The 25,219-nt window shown below is 48.8% G+C and overlaps 1 protein-coding gene across 2 annotated transcripts in view; it reads right to left on the bottom strand.

Moving 5' to 3' along the window:
• The window catches only part of MYOCD (myocardin), a 109,881-nt gene that overhangs the window by 8,861 nt on the left and 75,801 nt on the right, over nucleotides 1–25,219 (bottom strand). For both annotated transcript variants that reach the window (XM_030296579.1, XM_032591173.1), the window contains 6 exons: nucleotides 23,719–23,897; nucleotides 21,309–21,434; nucleotides 16,175–16,419; nucleotides 14,110–14,263; nucleotides 2,240–3,124; nucleotides 151–294 (listed from right to left, as the gene is read on the bottom strand). In XM_030296579.1, coding sequence (XP_030152439.1) covers nucleotides 151–294; nucleotides 2,240–3,124; nucleotides 14,110–14,263; nucleotides 16,175–16,419; nucleotides 21,309–21,434; nucleotides 23,719–23,897 — 1,733 coding nt within the window. The remainder of the gene's footprint in view (nucleotides 1–150; nucleotides 295–2,239; nucleotides 3,125–14,109; nucleotides 14,264–16,174; nucleotides 16,420–21,308; nucleotides 21,435–23,718; nucleotides 23,898–25,219) is intronic.

Here is a 25,219-nt window from a genome sequence, read left to right as displayed (position 1 = left end):
CGTGAGACCATGACCTGAGCGGAAATGAAGAGTTAGATGCTTAACTCACTGAGCCGCCCCGTTTATTTCTGCCTTTGAGCCTCATCATTTGGAGGACGAGGCCACAGAAGAGGGAAGAGGCAAAGTTTAGACCTTTGTCCAGGTGCCTACCTTTTGCTGGACACCTGGGCTTTTGGGACAAGGATTGCCCCCAGCGCCATGATTGCTGTCTGCTTGGGTTCCAGAGAAAGGGGGGTGGAGGCTGGAAGGCTGGGGAGAGAAGCTTGGAGGATGGCCCTCATGTGCCCCTGAGTTCTGAAAGGAAGAAGCAATGAGTTCATTGGTCACCAGCAGCATACTGGACAACATTTGCTGAGACTCCTGGTCCCTGCCCTGCTGTTTTAGCTTTTCAAACCTCCCTTAATCCCACGATCAATGTCTCAAATCTGGCTTTGTGCACATCACCTCCTGCTCAAACACTTTCCATGCCTCCCCTGCATCCACCGTGTAGGGTCTCCGCCCGAAACCAGGTCAGGTACTATTTCTTTCAAAAGCCTGTATTCCAGTAACTGCCACGGACTTCCCTCTGTGTGCCCTGTGCATGGTACCTCCCTACCTTTTCCTACATGGAATGTTCTTTTCCCAACTTTCCTTTTTCGTTTAAAAAATTTTTTAAAGGTATTCATTCTCAAAAATGATTTTTTGAGAAAGAGAGAGACAGAGCGTGAGGGGCAGAGAAAGAGAGAGACACAGAATCCAAAGCAAGCTTCAGGCTCTGAGCTGTCAGCACAGAGCGCAATGCAGGGCTCGAACGCACGGACCGTGAGAACGTGACCTGAGCCAAAGTTGGACGCTTAACCGACTGAGCCACCCAGGCGCCCCCAACTTTCTTTTAAGTCTACACTTCTCATTGAGTCCAACCCCTTTGCAAAAACCTTCCTGGACCTTTCTAGCCCTTCGTGACCAACCCGCTTCCCCCTGCCTTCCCCAGTGCTTTGTGCAGCATTTAACTGCCATTAGCCCAGATCAGGCATGTTATTCTATATTGTTCTTTATCTTTTTACCATGTAATATCGTGTAACTGTTCATATCCTCAAAGAGTGCTTTGTAAACCGTGGCAAAGAAAGGAAAAGGAATTAGAGCGCATGAGGTCATGGTGAAAATTAACGAGATTACTCAGACGCATGCTTGTTAACACTGGTCACCAATGTGAGTCTTCTTCCTATTTCCTTTCTCACCGATTTCAGAACTTTTGATGATGTAAGTTTCTTTCTCAGGTAGACTTCGGTAGACTTCCCCCATAATTCGTTAGCTTCACGGACAAGGAAAGTCTCGGATGATCGCCTTGGTCTAGTCTTTGAACTATTTCCTCCCGTAAGCTGTCTCTACAACTGCGTCTCATTCCGCTTTGGCCACACGGGCCTTCCTTCCGATTCTTGAACATTCCGCGCATTCCCCCACCTCACGGCCCTTAGGCTTGCTGTTTTTCCTTTGCCTGTAACACCTTCACCCCAAATATTCACAAGGCTTTCTCCCTTACCTCCTTCAAAGATTTCCTCGAATGGTCCTGCACCTTTGACTTAAAGTTGCAAATCTGCAAATGTCCCACCATCCCAGCCTCCTTTTTCTCCACCTGATGCATCCTCTTCTACTATGTTGTATAGTTTACCTGTTTATTTTATTTACTGTCTGTCTTCCCACGAGAGCAGGGATTTTTGTTTGGCTAGTTCAGACCAGAGACAGACCAGAACAGGGGCTGCAACATGCTAGGTGGTCGGTAACTATTTGCCCTATGCAAGCCAATGCGTGCAACGAATAGTAAGGTCTGGTAGCTCCCCCCCTTTGGCTCTCTCGATGAATTGATTTGGCCCCCGCTAAGGCTCTATGCCGAGGAACCCTGACAACGGGGGTTGTGGCAATCTGGCCCACCACCTGCGTTTGTGAATAAAGTTTTATTGGAACACAGCCACATGCACTCACTTGCAGATGTCTGAGTTCACGCCACAAGGGTCCCGTTGAGACCAACATGGCCCAGAGAAGCCAAAACACTCGTTACCTAGCCCTCCGGAAGGCAATTTTGCCAACCTCCATTTCAGAGAAGGGGGTCCGGTCCACCCTGAAGGCTTGGGGACGGTGGCAGAGTCCAGAAGTTGCTTTTGGTCAACCCTTCCCACCGAAACTTGCAAAGTCAGCTTTTTAGCCTTGCCAAGCCACACCCCACTTCCAGAAAGCTGGGTGCACCGGGCCCAGGCGTTCTTACCTGTGCCGCGCATGCCTGGCTGCCCACAGGTGAGGAGACCCTGTGACCCTCTCCTTGCGTGCCCCCCGACGAAGAGGGAAGGAAGTAATGGCTGTTGGGGGACGGGGGCAAGCTGATGTGCTGGGGGCTTTGGACGGCCCCCAGCGGGGAGTGCTGAGGGGAGCACTGGGGGCTGAGAAACGTGGAGGGGAGGGCGTCGGGGCGGCCCGGGGCCTCAGAGGCGCAGGGAGCAGGGCCCGGTCTCTTCCCAGGTCTCGGCTGGGGCGCAAATGGACAGCTGGGGACGGCGTCCTCCTGCTTGACCGGCACGGCCAGGAAGGGGGGCGGCCTCTCGGGCCCGAGGCCCCTCTTCTGCTTCTGCAGCTGCATTCGCAACTGCTCTACGTGCCGCTGCTCCTGCTGTAGCTTCCAGGTGAGCTCGTTGATCACCTTCTGCTTCTCCACCAGCATCTTGTCCTTCTCCGAGTCCGGCGCGTCCAGCTCGGGGGCCGGGGGGCCCGCGCCCAGGCCGCCCAGTGGGCTCTCCTCGGCGCACGCGGGGGCCGGGGACGGGTGCAGGCAGAGGGACGGGGACGCGTCGTTGAAGGTGTCCGGCAGGGACCCCGCGGCCGACAGGTCGGAGGAGGCGGGCGAGATTGGGGGGCTTGAGCTGGTGCTGCCGAAGTGGTACAAGCCGTTGGGTAAGGCGCTGGCGGGCGGGGAGGGCTGGTAGCCGGGCAGCGCGCTGCTGGGCGTCACGGGGAAGGTGACCGTCGTGATGTCACCGAAGCTGGGCACGGGGGTCCCCGAACAGTCCTGGAAGGGCCGCAGCCGGTCCATGAGCGCCGTCTTGGTCCCAGACACCGGCAGGCCCCGGAGGCGAAGCTGCTGTCTCAACTCGGACACCTGCAGGGAGACCAGGGCGTGGTGAGTGAGCTGTTGAGGGACAGTGACTTATTTATTTTTAATTTCTTATTACATCAGGTTTTGTTTTGAAAAAATTTTTTAACGTTTTATTTATTTTCAAGAGAGATAGAGACAGAATGCGAGCGGGGAGGCGGAGAGAGAGGGAGACACAGAATCCTAAGCAGGCTGCAGGCTCTGAGCCATCAGCACAGAGCCCGATGCAGGGCTGGAACTCACGAACTGTGAGATCGTGAGCTGAGCCGAAGTTGGAGGCTTAACCTTCGGAGCCACCAGGCGCCCCTTATTACATTAGCCTTATTTTTATTTTTTTATTATTTTTTTTAACGTTTATTTATTTTTGAGACAGAGACAGAGCATGAACAGGGGAGGGGCAGAGAGAGAGGGAGACACAGAATCTGAAACAGGCTCCAGGCTCTGAGCCATCAGCACAGAGCCCGATGCGGGGCTGGAACTCACGAACTGTGAGATCGTGAGCTGAGCCGAAGTCGGAGGCTTAACCTTCGGAACCACCCAGGCGCCCCTTATTACATTAGCTTTATTTTTTTATTTTTAAAAAAAAATTTTTTTTTTCAACGTTTATTTATTTTTGGGACAGAGAGAAACAGAGCATGAACGGGGGAGGGGCAGAGAGAGAGAGGCAGACACAGAATCGGAAACAGGCTCCAGGCTCTGAGCCATCAGCCCAGAGCCTGACGCGGGGCTCGAACTCACGGACCGCGAGATCGTGACCTGGTTGAAGTCTGATGCTTAACCGACTGCGCCACCCAGGCGCCCCAGCTTTATTTTTTAAAAAAAAAATTTTTTTTTTCAACGTTTATTTATTTTTGGGACAGAGAGAGACAGAGCATGAATGGGGGAGGGGCAGAGAGAGAGGGAGACACAGAATCGGAAACAGGCTCCAGGTTCTGAGCCATCAGCCCAGAGCCCGATGTGGGGCTCGAACTCACGGACCGCGAGATCGTGACCTGAGCCGAAGTCGGACGCCCAACCGACTGAGCCACCCAGGCGCCCCACATTAGCTTTAAATTAGCATCCCAGAATGCTCGAAATGCAGAGCTCACATGAACCATAGGGGTCACCTACTCTATTAGCCTCCAAGCCCCAGCCTGGTCCTTGTCCCCATTTTGTAGATGAGAAAACTGATCTCTGCCTGGGTTTGGCCATCAGCCGGCAACCCATCATCCCAAAGCAGGTGGAGACTCCTGGTCTCCTGCTCCTAGGTGAGTGCACTCTCTCTACCAGGCTCTCTCTGTCCCTAGTGCTCCAACCCGAGCACGTGCCGGAACCACTGGTCCTCAGACGACAGCACAGACACCCCGGCCCCGGCCTTGAGTTTCTGCTTCAGTGGCGCTGGGGTGGGGGTGAAGGGCTGAGAATGTGTATTTTTTTAATTAATTACTTTTTACTTTTATATTTTTAAGTTATTTATTTTGAGGTGGGGGAGGGGCAGAGAGAGAAGGAAAGAGAGACAGAATCCCAAGCAGGCTCCCAACTGCCAGCACTGAGTCCAATGGGGGCTCGAACTCACCAGCTGTGAGATCATGAGTCAAGTCAAGAGTCTGATGCTTAACCAACTAACCCACCCTCAGGCGCCCCTGCATTTTTTTTTTTTTAATGTTTATTTATTTCTGAGACAGAGAGAGACAGAGCATGAGTACGGGAGGGGCAGAAAGAGAGGGAGACACGGAATCAGAAGCAGGCTCCAGGCTCTGAGCTGTCAGCACAGAGCCCGACGCGGGGCTCGAACTCACAGATCGCGAGATCATGACCCGGGCTGAAGTCGGACGCGTAACCGACTGAGCCACCCAGGCGCCCCCCTTTTTTTTTTTAAGTAGGCTCCACTCCCAGTGAGGGACCCATTTCGGGGCTGGGACTCATGACCCTGAGATCAAGACCTGAGCTGAGATCAAGAGTCAGCAGCCTAACTGGCTGAGCCACACGGGTGCCCCAAGAATGTGCATTTAAAAAAATTTTTTTTTAACATTTACTTATTATTGAGAGACAGAGCGTGAACAGGGGAGGGGCGGAGAGAGAGGGAGACACAGAACCCGAAGCAGGCTCCAGGTTCCGAGCTGTCAGCCCAGAGCCCGACGCGGGGCTCGAACTCACAAACTGCGAGATCATGACCTGAGCTGAAGTTGGACACTTAACCAGCTGAGCCACCCAGGCACCCCGAGAATGTGCATTTTTAACGGGTTCCCAGGGGATGCTGATATCACTGGTCCCTGGGCCAGTTTTTGAGATCCATGGTTCTACATGAACACTTTTGTCCTAATTTTAGTAACTGGCTGGATATACTGAGACAGAGAGTATGTACGGAGAAAAGAACATAGATTCAAATCCCGACCTTGCCTCTTACCAGCTCAGTGATCACTCCGTGCCTTGGTTCCCTTTCTATAAAATGGAGAGAATCATACCTTATGTGGTTTTGTGAGGCTTAAAATGGCTGAACATTTGTAAAGTGCTTGGAAAAGTGTCTCGCAAATGGTAACTGTGGTGTAAGCGTTTGCTATTATTATTATGTGGCTTCACATCTAATTATTTCATCCTTGCATTTTTTATAATGTTCACAAATTATAAACTACAGATACCTAAAAATACAGGAACTAAATTAATGACGGTGCCTACAAATGATGGAATGTCTAAATCCCTGAAGACTGATGCTATATGTATTTGCTGACATACAATAATGAATAACTGTTTATGGTATATTATTAAGTGAAAAATAGTATGAATTGCTGGATGAGAGAGAGAGAGACAGACAGACAGACAGACAGACAGACAGTGTGAGTGGGCTAGGGGCAGAAAGAGAGGGAGACACAGAATCTGAAGCAGGCTCCAGGCTCTGAGCTGTCAGCACAGAGCCCGATACAGGGCTTGAACCCACAAACGGTGTGATCATGACCTGAGCTGAAGTTGGACGCTTAGCCAACTGAGCCACCGAGGTGCCTTTATGTGTGTGTGCGTGTGTGTGTGTTTAAACTATGCTTGCAGATGAAAATATGTGGCTAACGATAGCCCAAAATGTTAACAGTGGTTCTCCTTATCTCCAGCCCCTAAATATTTCACATAAGATATTACTTTTGTAATTAAAACAGGAAACATTAAATATCTAAATGTTAATGCCATAAAACAGCTAGAAGACTATATAGGGAAGGGAAATACTTTTCTGATATTTTGTAGGGAAAGATCTTTTGAGCCTGAAAGCCAAGAAAGTGATCATAAAAATACTGACAGCAAAAATCAAAAACTCCAGGGCGCCTGGGTGGCTCGGTCAGTTGAGCGCCCCACTCTTGATTTCAGCTCAGGTCATGAACCCAGGGTTGTGGGATCGAGCTCCGTGTTGGGCTCTGTGTTGAGTGTGGAGCCTGCTTAAGATTCTTTCTCTTTCTCTCTCTCTCTCTCTCTCTGCCCTTCTCCTCTGCTCATGCTTTCAAATTAAAACAAACAAACAAACAAAAACTCCTGTCAGTCAAAAACACCAAAAAGAAAATGCAAACGCAGATAGCAGTCTCAGACAAAAAAAAATTGCAGGGCAAATAATAAAATGTCAGTAAAGCTCAATGCACCAAATGTGCTTAATAACCCCCCCCCCCCAAATAAACCAACACCCCAAAATGGGTCATGGACATACTCCAATGCTTCACAAACAAAAGATACATTAAAAAAAATGTAATGTTTATTTATTTTTGATGGAGAAAGAGAGAGAGAAAGAAAGGGAGAGAAAAAATGAGTGGGGGAGGAGCAGAGAGAGAGGGAGACACAGAACCCGAAGCGGGCTCCAGGCTCCGAGCTGTCGGCACAGAGCCCGACGCGGGGCTCGAACTCATGAACTGCAAGATCATCACCTGAGCCGAAATCAGGAGTCTGATGCTTAACTGACTGAGCCACCCAGGCGCCCCTCAAATAAAAATGGTTTTAAAGAAAGCTCTTAAAACACCTTGCTATTCCAAGTGTGGTCCTTAGACCAGCAGCACCAACAGCATCTGGGAACATGCTAGAAATGCAGAGGCTCAGCTCCCCTCCCCATAACCTACTGAATCAGGACCTGTATTTTATCCAGAGCCCCAGGTGACTCAGTGTGCACATTCGTGTTTGGTAAATGCTGCCTTAGCGCGCTGCTTCTGGCAGTAGATTGGTACGCACGTTCGGGATGGTTCAGTGTTGGTCGGGCTGTACTTCATGGACGTGAGACACGCAAAAACCTTCCATGCTGTTTTGCCATCTTGGCTCCTCCAATTTTCTGGCACATTCAGTACAGACATCTCACAATCTGAATTCTTTGGCAAGAACTTTAATATTGATATGTTGTGGGTTTGTTTTTTTTTTTAATGTTTATTCACCTTTGAGACAGAGAGACACAGAGAGAGAGGGAGACACAGAATGTGAAGCAGGCTCCAGGCTCAGAGCTGCCTGCACAGAGCCCGAGGTGGGGCTCGAACTCACAGACCGCGAGATCATGACCCGAGCTGAAGTGGGACGCTCCACTGACTGAGCCACCCAGCCGCCCCAAGAAATATTCATGTGTTTTGGTTCACGAATTCCACTCCCAGGTATTTAGCCTGGGGAGATAATCAGATAAATTAATAAACGGATGTGCAAATTACATTTTTAATAGAAAAAATTTGGAAGCAAGTTAAGTGTCCAACAGAGGAATATTAACTAGGTGGTAGAATGATGTGCTGCTATCAAAAATAAAAATGAGGGGCGCCTGGGTGGCTCAAGTCGGTTGAGCGTCCGACTTCAGCTCAGGTCATGATCTCGCGGTTCGTGGGTTCGAGCCCCGCGTCGGGCTCTGTGCTGACAGCTCGGAACCTGGAGCCTGCTTCGGATTCTGTGTCTCCCTCTCTCTCTGTTCCTCCCCCGCTCGCACTCTGTCTCTCTGCCTCTCGAAAGTAAATAAAGATTAAAAAAATTAAATCAAAATTAAAATGTTAGTTGAATATTGAAAGTTATGAAGAAGGCTCATGGTACGTTACACAAAAAAGCATGCCAGAAATTCATGCTTTTACAGAATTACTCGACAACAGTAACTTTGCAAACAAAACATGTGCATCTGCCTTTGAAGTCTATAAGGAAATATGATCTGCAATGCTGTGAATCGATGATCTTTTTGGGAGGGGAGAGAGAGGGCACAAGGGAGTGAGGGGGAAAGAGACAGGGAGGAGGAAAAGGGAGGGAGGAAGGGACAGGGAGAGAGAGAGAAAAGCAGAGCTCACTGGAAGCAGGGCTTGAGCTCACCCAAAGTGGGGCTCGAACTCACCAACTATGAGATCATGACCTGAACCAAAGCCACCCAGGCGCCCCTCAATTATCTTTTAAAATGCTCTTTACTTTTCCATACCTTGTCACGCTTCAATAGTAAATATATTACCACCTTACAATCATTTAAAAGTTATTTTAAAAGGATCGCCACAACTCACACTACCACAGGCAAAAAATATACCTTCTCCTCTTCCTCTCTCTGGTATGGTTTTATCATTTTCTTTTAGATTTGCTGGTTTGAAAAAGTGCGAAATGGCAACCCATTATTGTTTTAACTTTGAGTTCCTTAAAATTAACGAGTTCTACATTTATTTTTAGGCTCTGTTCTGGCACTGAATATTTTAGACTACATCATTAAATAATGCAGCTCATATTCTGAAATAACAGGAACACTTGTTGGGTTCAGTTTACTTTATGTTTCAGAATATTAGGCTGGGTGGGCTTGGTTGGGACAAAGGTTTGTATACACCTCTTTCCTACATTCACAGGTCTTTTATTCCCTGATAACTCTTTCAACCACGTTGTATGAAAAATTTCGAACCTCCACAAAAGTTGACAAAATTTTAAATTATAATGAGCCGCATGTACCCATCAACCAGCTTCAACAATGATCAATTCATGTTCAGTGTGGGTTCAGTTAATCCCCAAACCATTTCCACATTTCCTGAATTATGTTGAAGCAAATCATATAATTGAATCTGTAAATATTTTGATATCTTTCTCTAAAAAATAAGTACATTACAAAAAACACACAGATAAAAGACCATTATGAGAACTAAAACGCACGGACAATTATTTCTTAAAATCTTTCATATTTTCCCAGTTTTTAAGTTTCCCATTTCTCTGTCTCTCCCTGTCTCCCATGCTCTCTGGCTCTCCAGTTTGTTAGAAACAAGATACAAAAAAAATGCACATACTGTGATGTTACCATGTATAACTCTTTTTTGAAGGTATAATTATTTTGAGAGAGAGAGAGAGAGAGCACAGGAAGGGCAGAGGAAGAGAGAAAATCCCAAGCAGGCTCCACACCGTCAGCACAGAGCCCGAGCGGGGCTCGATCCCACGAACCATGAGATCATGACCTGAGCCAAAACCAAGAGTCAGACACTTAACTGACTGAGCCACACAGGCGCCCCCATGTATAACTTTTTAATGAGAAGTCAAACTCTTTTCTCAATGCTTTTCCCCTTTTATTCCTATTCTGCAAAATGTGAATATTTTGGGAGAACATCCACCTTCGTTACCTTATCTTTCTGATTGCCTGTTTTAAGGGTCACCTTTATTAGTTCCTCTTACTTCTTCCTTTTCCAAGATATGATTACATCACCTGCTTCCTTTATTCCTCTTCTCCTTCCTTCCCTCCCACTCTTTCCATTTGCTCTCCCTTTCAGTCAGTCCTGTATTTCGAACTGACCCGCTATGCAAACAATTCCAAATTTTTTTTTAATGTTTGTTTATTTTTGAGAGAGAGAGAGAGCGAGCGAGACAGAGAGAGAGAGCATGAGCAGGGGAGGGGCAGAGAGAGAGGGAGACACAGAATCCGAAGCAGCCTCCAGGCTCTGAGCTGTTAGCACAGAGCCCGACGCAGGGCTCGAACTCACGAACCATGAGATCATGACCCGAGCTGAAGTCAGATGCTTAACTGACTGAGCCTCGCAGGTGCCCCCCGCTTGTGTTAATGTTTAGATTCCAAAACTTCTGTGCCTAGCCCGACAGCACAGTTGAGCTGAACTGCGGCAGTGTGTTTCTAACTGCGTGGAAACTGGCTAGACATTTCCCCTCGCTTGTCCTGGTGGTACCCGTGACTCAGTTTCCCCAAACTGAATGCACTTGCCAACATCCCTTCAGATCAGATCCCCATTCTGCCCTCCCAATTTCTGCCCCCAGTGTCACACTCCCAGGTGGCACCTCTCCCCACACACCCAGTCGTCAAGTCCAATTAAGGTTTCTCTGTCTGTCCCTCCCCTCATCTCAAATGACAATAGCAAAACCTCTGAAATCGCTCAGTTAAAAACAGAACCACCCTATGATCCAGTAATCGCACTACTGAGTATTTATTCAAAAAACACAGGGGCGCCTGGGTGGCGCAGTCGGTTGGGCGTCCGACTTCAGCCAGGTCACGATCTCGCGGTCCGTGAGTTCGAGCCCCGCGTCGGGCTCTGGGCTGATGGTTCAGAGCCTGGAGCCTGTTTCTGATTCTGTGTCTCCCTCTCTCTCTGCCCCTCCCCCGTTCATGCTCTGTCTCTCTCTGTCCCAAAAATAAATAAACGTTGAAAAAAAAAAAAACACAAAAACACCAGTTCAAAGGGATATATGCAACTAATACTGACGCTGTGTGTTAACTATACTGGCATTTAAAATAAAATAACACTAAAAAGACAAAAACGTCACTCGCTTACGGTCAGCCCCCCAGTTTTACCATCTACAAGCTGGTTAACTTGCACAGCATTCAGCCTGTGGGCTCTGGAAGCACAAGGCAAAGCTGTCAAATGACCACATGGAACTGGGATGGCTTCCACAGGCGAGGGAGAAAATTCACGAAGATAAAAGATTTGCACGTCCACCTATGTTCTGATGGAACGCGTGTATTTGTCCCACTATTCTCACCTGTGCTATCAGGTTCGGTATTGGGTTTATTCACGATATCTTTCTCTTATACAGAAAACCACCGTAGAGCACTCACGACACGTAAATATCAACACTATCTAGGAGGAGGAGTGATGCATTATTCATTCAGCTTCTCTGAGGTCCCGATTTGTATGTTCACATTTAAAACGTATCTTGCACGGTGGAAAGTGGAAGCAAATCTATATAGGATGGTCGACTGATAGTTTACGCCAAAAAAAAAAAAAAAAATGGTAGCTGCCACGGTCATCATTTCCTCGTACCCGTGCTAATTACTATAACTCTAACCAGCCAATCGTTCTGAGCACGTGCATATGGAGGAAGCCATCTCTGGGGGACTCTGCCAGATGGCACATCACATCTGGACTGTGCTTTGTCTGGGGCCAAGCCAACTCCAGATCTACCTGACCCAAGCTCCCATCCTAAGGTAAATTATTTTTTTATTAAAAAAATTTTTTTAAATGTTTATTCATTTTTGGGAGACAGAGAGAACAGAGTGTGAGCTGGGGAGGGGCAGAGAGAGAGGGAACCAGAATCCGGAGCAGACTCCAGGCTCTGAGCTGTCAGCACAGAGCCCGATGCGGGGCTCGAATTCACCGACCGCGAGATCATGACCTGAGCCGAAGTCGGACGCTCAACCGACGGAGCCACCCAGGCGCCCCTAAGGTAGACCACTTTTTTTTTTTTTTATTTTTTTTTTCAACGTTTTTTATTTATTTTTGGGACAGAGAGAGACAGAGCATGAACGGGGGAGGGGCAGAGAGAGAGAGGGAGACACAGAATCCGAAACAGGCTCCAGGCTCTGAGCCATCAGCCCAGAGCCCGACGCAGGGCTCAAACCCACGGACCGTGAGATCGTGACCTGGCTGAAGTCGGACGCTTAACCGACTGCGCCACCCAGGCGCCCCTAAGGTAGACCACTTTTAAGAAAAATCATTTTTATTGTGGTTAAAGATGTACAGCATACATTTTTACCATTTAATCACCTTTAAGTATGAAGTTCAGTTGGGGTCGGTACACTCATGCTGTTGTGCAAATATCACCACTATCCATCTCCAGAACTTTTTCCTCATCGCAAACAGAACCTATGTATCTGTTAGACACCAACTCCGCATACTCCTCTCCCCAGCCCCTGGTAGTCACCAATGGACTTTCTGTCGCTATGAATTTGTCTTCTCCAGGCACCTGCTATAAAGCAGACTCATAGAAAAGTTGTCCCTTTGTGCCTGGCTTACCGCATTGAGTATATTGTTTTCTAGGTGACAGGACCTACTTTTACCTCCATGGATTTATGATGTGGGGAGTGAAGGGTGGGTGACCCACTGCTTGGCGGGGGGGGGGGGGCATTGTCACAAGCTTGGCATCCTCCTCCAGGTTTATGGACGCAAAATTAAAACAATCTCAGTGAAACCTAAGCATTTTTTATTCCAAGTGGAAGAGACAGAGGAGCGATTGCTATCAAGTGACTGGTGTTGGCCCTTGGCAGCCATAGAATTAATTTTCTTTCATTCGAAATAATCCCAACCCTACCTTTCCCCCAGAGCAGATAATGACCAAAGGCTGAGAATGGGGATGAGGGAGACAAACAGGGACTAAGAAAGACTGGTATGGTGAAGGCCCTGGGGACCTATAGGAATCTGATGTTTTGGGGAAAACTGATAAGGTCCTTGGGGGAGGGTAGAGAGTAACACAGGGGCAGAAACCAGGCGAACAGGTGTAACCACAGAAAATGGAGTGAGGCACTGGGGGGGAGAAGGTGTGCTCACACATTACAGGAATCGAAGGCACTTCAACCACCTTCTTTAGTTCTTTTGCTAACACCGGATGGCTGAATATATATGAATATGCCCGTTCTGAGCACTGCTCTGAAACGCACCAGGTTCAACTCAAAGCCCAAGGTCATTTGATCCTCTGTGACCTCCGTGAGGTCTGTGATCCGGAGCAAATGGCTTTCTCTCTCATGCACACAGCACTTCACGAGTTGCTGTGACATTTCAGGGCAGAGGTTCTCAGATTTGGGGATTTCACAGAACCGTACATTGTTTTCAATTATGCAGTGGACATAGGGTTACCAACATTTCACCTTGTCAACTAAGACTAATATTCTTATTTAACAACACCCCTGCTTAATACAAAGAAACAAAACTCTACTAGAAACACCTACCTTCCATCCACTACTGTCACTGCTCCTTAACAGAAAGGATCTTCAGCATTGAAAACGTCGGGAGGAAATAAATACTTGGAATAAAGGTGTGTTGAACACACTTAGATTTATGAAAAGCCCTTTACGTGATTCTTACTTTTTTCATTTCACCAGAGGCTGTAAAAGTTCATCATGGAATTGACCACTGGCTTAGAGCATTCTGGAAGCTCACGTCAATCTTACAGTTCCTCTCCGTGCGAAGCTCTAAGAGCATTCTGGAAGGTCACATCAGTCTTACAGCTATTCTCTGTGCTAAGCTCTATCATGTATATAGGATTCCACTGGGTTCTCACAATAACTCATTTGTGCAAGTAAGCAATCTAAGATGTAGAGAAATTAGGAAAGTAGCCCGAGGTTGCACGGGTCATTGTCTCACGCTTCATGAGTTGAGCCCTGCGTCGGGCTCTGTCCTGACAGCGTGGAGCCTGCTTGGGATTCTCTCTCTCCCTCTCTCTCTCTCTGCCCCTCTTCCACTCATACTCTCTGTCTCTCTTTCAAAATACATAAATACATTTTTAAAAATAAAATAAAATTCTGTCACTTACTTAAGTCTCCCCCATACATTCTCCCTTTCACTAGTTTACTCAAGAAATCAGTTGGTAAAAATGGTGTTAAAAATCTACTGATGTATTTGTTGGGGTGCCTGGCTGGCTCAGTCGGTGAAACATGAGACTCTTGATCTCGGGGTTGTGAGTTTGAACCCCATGTTTGGTGCAGAGATTAATAATAAAAGCTTAAAAAAATCTGTTGTATTTGTTGAGAGAGAGAGAAAGAAAAAGAGAGAAAAAGAAAGAGAGAAAAAGAGAAAGAGAGAGAGAGAAAAGAAAAGAAAAGAAAAAAGAAAAGAAAAAAATCACACCAAATCCTCTACCTTCAGATCATCTAGGTTTGATGGGAGGGGGCCTGGTTTGAGAGAAGAGACACCAGTTTGTCCAGAAAAGCTGTTTTTGACAGGAGACAAAGGGGTATTGCTCAGTGGTGCTGAAGTGGAGTTTGGATTTCTGACCATCTGTTCGTTTGGTTCCCTGAAAAGCAAACAACAAAAAAGGGCCCTTAAAACATGGCCAGATACACATATGGGGGTGTGATACTGTGATGTACAATAAGAAATTACATATTTGGCTCTCTACCCTCTTTCTGGCACAGAGCTCCTAAAATCCTTAGAATTTCTAAGTGAGAAGAGCCCCAAAGGTGCCACTTGTTATGTTAAGGAGGCGACTTTGTGAAAGCCCCTGGGTCACCGAAGGGTGGGGGCCGATTGCCTGAGAACCAACCCTACGATTTGTGGTTGGAATTTTAGTCCCACCCCCTGAACTCTGAGGAGACAAGATGGGGGCTCAAGGTCAAGCCATTCACCAATGGCCAATGATTTAATCAGTCATGCCTGTAAGGAAGACTCTATAAAACCTAAAAGAATGGCGTTCAGAGAGCATCCACGTTGGCGAACACGTGGAGAACGAGGGGGAGTGGAGGGGGCAGGAAGTTCCTCACCCTTTCCCACATCCCTTGCCTTGGGCATCTCTTCATTCTGGCTGCTTCTGAGTTCTATCCTTTTACAATAAGCCAATGATCTAGTAAATAAGGTGTTTCTCTGATTTCCGTGAGCCACTCTAGCAAATTAATCGAACCCAAGGAGGAAGTCATGGAAGCCTCTGAGCTATAGCCGGGTCAACCAGAAGCCCAGGTCACAACTTCTACACTTGCAATTGGTATCTGAAGCGGGGGGAGGAGGCTGGGAAGTCTTGTAGAACTGAGCCCTTAACCTGTGGGATCTGATGCCATGTTTAGGTAGACAGTGCCAGAATTGAGTGGAACGGTCGGAGCTTGGCGATGTGGGGAAAGCCTCCCCAGCACATTGGAACTGGGTGGCCGGAGCCCTGATTGGGCAACTTGCATTGAGATCAGGTCACAAGCTAATTGCCGGCAAGGATCGGGCAACTACTAAGTCGGCAGAAGAGGCTGGGTGAGGAAGACAAGAGTCCAGGCTCCATGACACGTGGCAAGTGAGCTCCAGCTGAGTTCTGGGGAGACAGGAGGGAGTGGTAGAGACTTTGGCCGAGGGGAGAGGACGTGTCCACCTATGGTTGAGCAGGTGCACTGTCCCGTGGGGGCACCATCATGCCTTGTAGAGCATGACTGTATTCAGCACTCAGCATCATTGCCAACCTGATCGGACGCTGAACAGAGACAGGTGAGGGAACCTATGTCCCACCTGTAGAGTTGAAAGGGATGCCCATTTAAACGGTGACCCACAGTGAGGTCACACGCCCCCATCAGGGTCCAGGAGTCAATCTTCGGGGGCTGTTACTGAGTCGCTCAGCGCTGTTGCTTCCTAAAGCGTAAGGGCTGAGTGAATTCAACCAACCGTTCTTATGGGGGCACCTGGGTGGCTCAGTCTCTTAAGCGTCGACTCTCGGTTTTGGCTCAGGTCACAATCTCGTGATCGTCAGTTCGAGCCCCATGTCGGGCTCTGCGCTGACAGCGTGGAGCCTGCTTGGGATCCTCTCTCTCTCTCTCTCTCTCTCTCTCTCTCTCTCTTTCCTCTCTGCCCCTCCCCTGCTCTCTCTTTCTCAAAAATAAATGGATAAGCTTAAAAAAAATCAATTATTAAAAAACAAAACCAAACCATTCTCGCATGGTTTCTCCTCTCTGTTTCACCATTCAGTCTGAGAGTGCTAATCCCTTCTCTTGTCCCGGTTCCCTTCACCGGGGCACTGATTTCTTTGCTTCCTCCCAGCCTTAGGTTCCTGAAGACACGGGCACGGGTTCTCCACGGAGTCCCATTCTACACCCACCTGACGAGGACCCGGCACGATCCGGGACTCACGGGGCATCCCGGTGCCGGCCCGGCAGGTGCCTCAGACACGCACAAGCCCTCGCCAGCTGACCTCTGCCCATCGCCGCCACCCCCCCCCCGCCAGGCTCTCCCGACTTACTTGAGCTGGGCTTGGTGAATCCCAGGGTAGCTGAGCCGGTGCTGTTCCTGCTGGCTGAGGATTTGGAGCTGTAGAAACAGCTGTTGCTGCTGGAGCAGTCGGGCGTAGGCCGAGTCCATGGGCGGAGGCGACTTCTCGGCCTTCTGGTCTGGGGGGATGTACTGGTGATATTTGAGCTTCTTCACCTTGGGCTTGGGGTCCTTGGGCTTTTTGTGGCGGTTCTTACTGTCGCTCAAGGACTTGGACTGCAGAGGGGGGTGGAGAAACGGCACGTGCTTGACGTCACGGGTAGATCACGAAGGGGGTCTGTTTGATGGGCTTTCTCGGATCCCACAAATACAACACAGCAGAGGCACCATGCACAGAGATCCTGGGGCATTAAGGTGTCTATCCAACAGAACTACTACAGGTGCATCACTCTAGAAGGAGGGTCGTGAATCTTGGAAGGGGCTCCAGGAGCATTTCCTTCCCAGCGCAGAGGAAGATGTAAGTAAGCCTATGTTTTGGTGAGGAGGCTTCCCTAAGCTAAAACCAACAGGGGGTCTAAGAAAGGATACGATCTCGGGGCGCCTGGGTGGCTCAGTCAGTTAAGCGTCCGACTTTGGCTCAGGTCAGAATCTCACGTTTTGTGGGTTCGAGCCCCACGTCGGGCTCTGTGCTGACAGCTCGGAGCCTGGAGCCTGCTTCGGATTCTCGGTCCCTTCTCTCTCTGCCCCTCCCCAGCTCGTGCTCTCGTCTCTCTCTCTCTCTCTCAAAATCAAATTTAGAAAAACTTAATAAAAAAAAGAAAGGATACGATCTCATCTTGAGATGGAGTCATAAGAAAGTTCCTTCAAATGTGTACCCGAAATCACGTTTAGTAAAGCGCTTCAGTAAATTGACTTATGAATCACATCACTTTGGGGGCTCCTAGGTGGGTCTGACTTGGCTCAGGTTATGATCTCAAGGTTCATGATTTTGAGCCCTGCATTGGATTCTCTTTCTCCTCTCTCTCTGCCCCTCCCCTGCTGGTTCTCTCTCTCTCTCTCTCTCTCTCTCTCTCTCTCTCTCTCAAGATAAATATATACACTTAATAGAAAAGTAACGTCATCCTGGATGAAATTAAACCTGTCCTCAAAAATCCACAATGTGGATTTTTGCTGCTTTGGGTGAAAAAGTAAGATAGAGTCCCCTTTTCACCAATACTTTCCCCAAATACTGATATAAGGCCAGGAAGTGACACCTTCTGGAATAATGATTCTTGACTTACCGTGAGAAGGGTTAACCACCCACGGGGACCCTTCTAGAAGCTACCCATCGCAGCACATGACTCAGACGCACCGAAATGAGTTAAAGCTACAGGCTAGGAGGCTACGACAAATTTCTGAACATGGTACAATTACTTTGCCACATCTCTGTTACTTTCCCCTGAAAGTTGGGGAAAATGTTCTTCGTTTTCCTCTCAGGGACCGATGCAAGGACGCTGAAAGATACCAGTGAAATAGTAACAGGTCTCAAAAGGACACTGTGATTATGCCTATAACCTGCAAAAGGTAGTCCGTACAGTGATCAGCTGAAACAAAAAATCTTAATTTTCAAGCCCTGACTTTATTACAGAAGATTGAAACGGAGAACCGGGAAGTCACGATAAAAGCATCCTGAGGCTCTGGGCAAACTGTGCAGGGGAAGTGTAGTACCAGCGGTGTCCACAAGAGGGGGCTCCCAAATAGCCGGCAGGCAGGTTCCCACTGGGCAGTGTCCCCATTTTAACCACAAAGCACACATCTGAAAGTGACCCCATCGGAAGGAGCCTACAACCTGCAAGTCTCTGAGGCCACACGTCCCACCACCGAAGCCCCTTCGGTGTTTTCTCAAGGTGGCTTCTTCTCTCGGAAAGTCATAGCTAATGAGAACAAGCATTCCCCTGTGCTGCGTGGCGCCATTCCTCCTTAATCGATTAGCATTCTAATTAACTAATCAATCAGCCTTCTGCACTGGGAGAATTTCTGCAGGGCTTCTGCAATCAGCTGGGCCCTGCTTTGCTCCAGCCCGGCTTCTGTTCCCACCTCGTCCTGGGACTCTGCAAGCCTGGTCTTGCCGGTAAGTCAGAGGTGGGGAACTTTTTCTCCAGGCCACTGTCGTACAGGGACTCGGAACATTCCGGAAGTTACTCAAATTGGACCATTTTCTCTGGAGAGTGGAGGGCAAAGGCTATTGTCCCCACGGAACTCTGACTCTGTCCCAGCTCACAGTGCTCTCTTTCACCTGCAGGTGTCAGGCAGCATTTTGAGGCAGTCTGATAATGGTCGCACCACGGCATACCCTGCCCCAGGGGTGGGGGAGACTGAAGTCCTGCTTCCTACACTGCTGGCCCTGATGGGGGCGCTGGCCACCCAACAGGAACCTCTTCTTTGTATTGTGGTAAAGCACAAGTAACCTACAAATCGCCCCAGTAACTACCACAATTCACAAGTATACAATTCACAGTGTTGTGTGAAGGTCATCACTATATAGTTCCAGGACGTTTTCATCACCCCCAGGAGACCCCATACCCACTAAGCAGTCACTCCCCGTTTTCTCCTTGGTGCGGTCCCCAGAAACCACTCGTCTGCTTTCTGTCTGCCTGGATTTGCCTATTGAGGACATTTCATACACTGGGGAGGTGCCTGGTGGGGTTCGGTTGGTTAAGCGTCTTGACTCTTGATTTCAGCTCAGGTCATGATCTCATGGTTTGTGGGATCGAGCCCTATGTTGGGCTCTGTACTGACAGTGTGGAGCCTGCTTGGGATTCTCTCTCTGTCCCACCCTGCTCTCTCTCTCTCTCTCTCTCTCTCTCTCTGCCCCTCCCACACTCTCGCATTCTCTCTCAAAATAAATAAACATTAAAAAAAAAAAAACCACCCAGAATCATACAGTATGTGGCCTTTTGTGTCTGTCTTCTTTCACTTAAGCATCATATTTTCAGGACTTCATCCTTCTGGATATACCACAAGCTTATCCATCCTTCAGCTCATGGACATTTGACTTCATTCCGACTCTTGAATATTGTGAATCGTGCTGCCATGAATATTCATGTATAACATTTTGCTGCGACACCCATTTTCCATTTTTTTTGGACATACACCCAAGGAGAGGGATTTCTGGGTCATAGGGCAATTCAACGTTTAATTTTCTGAGGAACCACCAAGCTATTTTCCGCAGTGGACGCACCATTTTACGTTGCCACCAGCCATGTGTAAGAGCTCTCCAATCTCCACAGCCTCATCAACACTTGTTATTTACTGTTTTTTCACTAGAGCCATTTTGGTGGGCATGAAGTGGTATTTTGTTGTGAATTTGAGTTTCATTTCCCTGATGGCCAATGACACTCGACACCTTTCCAGGTGCTTATTGGCAATTTCTTTCTTTTCTTAAAAAAATTTTTTTTCCAGTTTATTTGAGGGAGAGAGAGAGTGCACACGAGCACGGTATGGGCAAAGAGAGAGGGAGAGACAGAATCCCAAGCAGGCTCTGCTCTCTCAGCACAGAGCCTGATGTGGGGCTCGAACCCATGAACCTTGAGATCACGACCCTAGCTGAAATCAAGAGTCAGACGCTTAACTGACTGAGACAGCCCAGGCACCCTGGCAATTTCCTTATCTTTGGATAAATGTCTACTCAAGTCCCTTATGGTACATGTTTCTTACCTGCTCAAAACACTATATGGGTTAGTGGTGGCTGTGACCCAATTAGACTACAGGCTTCTTGAGAACAGGAATCCTATTTTATTCATCTCTGATATATATCTTCAAGGAGCCTGCATTGAGAACACCTTTCCCTTACATAGGGCTGGACAGTTTTCAGGGAATTCTGGTACATTCTCTCAGTGGCCTCCAATGGACCTTACAAAGTCAATAGGGCACAGATGTCTTCCCCCCAGCTTGCCCACTTCCTTCTTTGAGAAGCCCTCTAGCATCTTCCTAAGGTAGAGATAATGAATGTCGAACAACTGAGAATTCACAGGCACTGACCAACCCAGCAGGGATGTTGGCTCTCACATACACAACCAGTCCCATCGGATCCGCTGCCCATCAATCCGCTCTTCACTGAAATCGACCTGTCCTCCCTCTGGGCAACCGTCACATTTCCTTAGTACAGTGAGGCTGAAGGCAGTGCTAATCTGACCTATGCAACACTTAACTACGCTGGTAGAAATAGTAATAAAATTTCTCCTTGTGCACAATGGTATAGATAATGCGAACCACCTCCTTCCTCCACCTGCAATGAGCAAAACCTATCAACGGCCCTGTAATTTCAAAGGCTGTTGAATCTGAGTGAATTGCCAGTAAGATTTCAGCTACGTAGGGAGTGGGTTTCTAGCGAGGTTTAGGGAGATTTACAGGGAAGCGGAAATGCCTGCCGTCCACTTGGAACACGAGAACCTCTTTTGTGTATACGCGGTAGAAGGGACCCGGGGCTGTTACTTTAAACGCTGATTCTTATGCTCTTTTAACAAATATTTCATAAGAGACATCTCCGCTCTCATTAAGTGGTGACCCTAGAGAAGCTATTTGGGATAAATTATGATTAGCGACAAAACCCAGTGATCGTTAGCAGGCAGTTAATTGGAAAGAGGAGAGAGCCTTCTGTGAACCATTAGCTATAATGGGAAGATTTAACCGAGAATCTGCTATAATGCTTATAGTTATTAGTCTACTGTGAAGGCGACCCCACCCTTTATCTTTCTCTCCAAAGGGAGACTGGCTTAGGTGATTTGAGCCTTACGTTACGTAAGCCCTCAGACCTGCTTCCCCTGCATAAGACCCAACTCCCCTCTACCTGTCTGATGGCATGTATAAACCCTGTGTGCCTTTCGACCTGCTGTGGCTGTCTCGAGGCTGGCCTGATGAAGTCTTTTAAGTCAGGCCCATGCTGGCTGACCTGTGACCCCAAACAACCGCGAGCTCACAGCTCACAGGTTTCTCCTCTACACGGAAGACCCGTGCTGCGTTTGCACAGCGAACCGACTCTTGGACCATGCACGCGGAGGGCCCCTTTCTCCTCTCCTGACTCGTGATGTTCCCGGTGGACCGAGCCTACACAGGGGTCCCTGTGACTCCCCCCACGTTGCCACACTAAACTCAGAGAGCTCTGCCCCCTGCTGGCCCATCCCTACCTTCACAGCAGTGTGCCCAGCACTGGAGGGGCCCAGGGTCCCAAGCCCTTGCTTGCCCGTGTCTGACTGGTTGCTGAGCTGTGAGGCTGAGTCATTCTTGTCATTTTCCGAGCCAGAAGAGTGATCCTGAAATCCAAATTTTAGCAATATTAGGATGCAGGAGGAAAAAACGTAGGACACAGAAATAAAGTAGAGTGGCCATATGATTTGTCAACCAACTGAGGTCACTGTTGAGAGATAAGGGGGTCATCGTCAATAATTCTTCCGGAAAACAGGTATAGAAATGGCCTGTTCTAGGCCAACCCAAAACTCAGGTGGCTGGTCAACCCTGTGAGAGTTCCACCTGTGACAAGGTCTACCTGTTGGACTTGATAACAGGACTGAAGAAAAAAGGAGGAGGGAGAAGTGGGTGTGGGCATTTCGGCGGAAAGTAGGACCCAAAAAAAGATAAAAGGGGGGTTAGCGGATGGGAGGGAAAACGTGTGTGCGTGTGTGTGTGTGTTTCTGGGTATACGTGTTTGTCTGTGTGCATGTGTGCATATGTCTGCGTGTACACATTTGTGTGTTTATCTGTGTGTGTTTTTGTGGGTCTGTATATACGTGTGTGTCTGTCCATATATGTCTATGTGTGTGTAGATGTGTGCGCATACATGCATAGGTATGTGCATGCGTATATGTGGGTATGTGTAAATATGTATGCATGTGTCTGCATGTCTGTGTGTATATGTGTTTATGTACATTGATGTGTATGTGTATAAAGAAAGTGTGTGTATATGTGTGTGGTATCTGTGTGTTTATGTATAGTTCCTTATGAGCACACGTGTATATGTAGGTGTGTGTATATATATGTGTGTGTGTCGGGGGGGGGTGTGCATGTAGTGTCACGAACAACCTTTCTGAGAGACGTGTTCCAGGATGCTGAGAACTTGGAAAAAAGAGTAATCGTCTTCTGTCCCTCTCCTGCCACCCGATGCTGTGGCAGAAAGGGACAGGGTGCCGCTCACGACCTCCCCCTGCAGCCTCCCCATCCTTTCCTGAGCCCCGGCGCCCGAAAAACCTCTGCAGAATCCTTTCCTCTGGAGCCTCAGTGTCCTTCTCTGCTCAGCGGGGCCGCTGGGTACGATCACAGAGTGATTTCTGCACCCGGCCCGGCATCACCCCCCCACCCCCCGGCTCGTCCTCTTCGAACTGGGTGAAGCAGAAAAGAACTCGTCTTCTCCTCAAACCGTTCTTAAGTCAGAAGCTGAGGAATTTACCATCGGAACCACAGTCACAAGCGATCCAAACTGCTGTCTGCTGTTGTTGGAGAAGCCGGGCGGCAAAGCCCGGCCGCCGCGCGCAGGGGAAGGGAACACGCGTTGCTTACAAACCCACGCGGGACACACGCCTGGGTGTTTCGGCTCTCCTTGTTATCTTTCTCCCACTTCTCCTCGGCAGGTGCGTGAAGAAGGGCATGATGATGACCAGCGAGTAACATGGGTTCCGGAACAGTGTGTGTGTGTGTGTGTGTGTGTGTGTGTGTGTGTGTGTCCACACACATCTCCTCTTTGGGTCTGCGTGAATACCATCATGCTAGGCTGACGGCAGCCCCCATCCAGCCTCTGTGCGGCTTCTAGAAGTAAAAGCTCCAGGGGGGTTGGGAATCTGCAGCGTCTGGAGACCACACAGGGGCTCGGCCTCACAGAGCCTGGGTCCCCCCTCCATCAGAAGGCACATGGATGCTACCCGCCTGGAGGACAGTGGGGCATCTCAAAGGAAACGCTTGGGAAATGCCTAGCGCTAGCCGCTGTTAATTATTTTTCTTAGAAAATGTGCTTTTGAACAGTATTTGCAATATACACGCCTCGCGGCCCAAGTGTCTGTGGATTGGTCCAGAAAGTGGGGGGGGGGGGACTGCTGTTCTCGGGCTGGGCTGGACGTGGACCCTGCAGTGGTGTGGGAGGCAGAAACCCGCTAACCGTAGAGGCACCTCGGGGGCCCCCTGCTTTGCAGCCTGTCGGCACTTCCTGGTCCCCCCTCCCTCCGGACCATGCAGAGAATATGCTCAGGGAAGTCCGTGGGGTTTGAAGCCAGAAGCCCGCGCTGGCACATTCTATCCAGGAGATGACTGGTGAGTCACCTGACGGCAGAGAGCCTCTTTTAGCCTCGCGCGTAAGTTTGGGAGATAGTAGGCATCTACTTGGCGGAGTAGCCAAGTAAGCCAAAGGGTACAGCCCCGAGAGGCTCCTCGTTCGGTGTTTTCTGGAGGCTTTGCCCCCCCCTACACCGATCCCCGGACCGGATCGGGTAAGAAGAGGCACCCATCTGAAGCGCCATCCAGGGACGTACCGGGGTCTCTATGCGAAACCAAAGGTGGCAGTGTGCCTTGAGGACCACAAAGACACGACGGGCTGAGGTGCCGTTTATTTACCTGGACTGCCCCCAGAGCAGGACCTGCTAACGGGGTCTCCGAAGCTTTGGTGTCCGCTGGGGATCCTGCTGAGCCCTGGGGGTCTTCGCTTCGAGTCTGGTCTGGAGAAAGCCCATCACTGCTGCTGTCCTCCTCGAAGGCAAAGGCATCTGCAGATTTGGAGAGACTCACCTGGTTACCTGATGGGGTGAGATCCAAGAAGGGGGTCAGAGGCTGAGACGCTGACCACAGGGCTTTCGGGAAACACTTCAACTTGTCGTCCCTGTCAGGGGCACGAATCTGTCTCCTTTGCTCTGTTTCTAGCTCAAGGTAAGAGTGAAGACAGGTTTTTCAATGATGTGGTTTCTCATGCGTTTACTCCAAATGGGGACCTGCATTTATAAATGTGACGCGTCTGGAGGGAAGGATGTGTGACGTATGCATATTTAAAACAATGTTTTTATTTATTTATTTTTGTGAGAGAGCACACACAGGGGAGGGACAGGGAGAGAGAGAGAGAGAGAGAGAGAGAGCGCGCGCAAGAGAGCAGGGTGCACGCTCAGTGAGGAGCCCGACGCGGGGCTCGATCCCATGGCCCTGGCATCACGACCTGAGCTGAAATCAAGAGTCGGATGCTCGACAGCTGGGCCACCCAGGCGCCCCGCATGCAGTTTTCTACGTGAAACCCATAGCTTTTTGAAACGAAATCAGGGAAGACGATGGAAAGAAAGAGACCACTGGATACAGAATGAGGCCAAAGGAGAACGCAGTGTGGGAGAACGCCCATGGCCCTCAGGTTTTAGAACAGGATATGCTGGGGCCGCTCCCAAGTTTAAATTCCTGAACGTCAGCATTAGCTAAGGTCACCGGTGGCACAAGGCCACTTTCAACGAACGTGCTGCCGTTTATAAAAGCCATAAATGTGTCTTAGAAACTGCAATGGGGTTTGTCTGTCTTTCTTTCTTTCTTTCTTTCTTTCTTTCTTTCTTTTCTTCTCTTCTCTTTTCTTTTCCTTTCTTTTTGTTTCTTTCCTTTTCTTTCTTTCTTTCTCTCTTTCTTTCTCTCTCTCTTTCTTTCTTTCTTTCTTTCCTTTCTCTTTCCTTTTCTTTCTTTCTTTCTTTCCTTCTTTTTCTTCCTCTTTTCTCTCTCTCTCTCTCTCTCTCTCTCTCTCTCTCTCTTTCTTTCTTTCTTTGGATTTTCTTTGTCTACCTCCTAGCTCTGTGTCTATTGTGGACCCATCACTTCCTTGGCCGTCTGCGTGGTCTTTGGAGGGGCTCAGGCTCATAAGCGTGGGGAGGGGGGCTACCAAGCCAGGTGGGATATGATGACATCTTTATACATTCCCCCCCACCCTTTTTTTTTTCTTAAATTGCCGAATTGCATCCGGTTCGTCATCCAGCTGCACGGCACAGAACGTGCTCAGGCCACATAGTGCTTTGGAGCCCATCCCAGGCGCGGCTCTTCTGAAGGAATCATTTCGGTATTATCAGGAAGTTTCCCAGCCCGGTATTCTGCAATCACA

This window comes from Lynx canadensis, chromosome E1 (genome assembly GCF_007474595.2).
Source record: "Lynx canadensis isolate LIC74 chromosome E1, mLynCan4.pri.v2, whole genome shotgun sequence".
Lineage (NCBI taxonomy): Eukaryota > Metazoa > Chordata > Mammalia > Carnivora > Felidae > Lynx > Lynx canadensis.
Note: the sequence above shows the minus strand (reverse complement) of the source record. Positions and strands in the feature narration are given on the sequence as shown.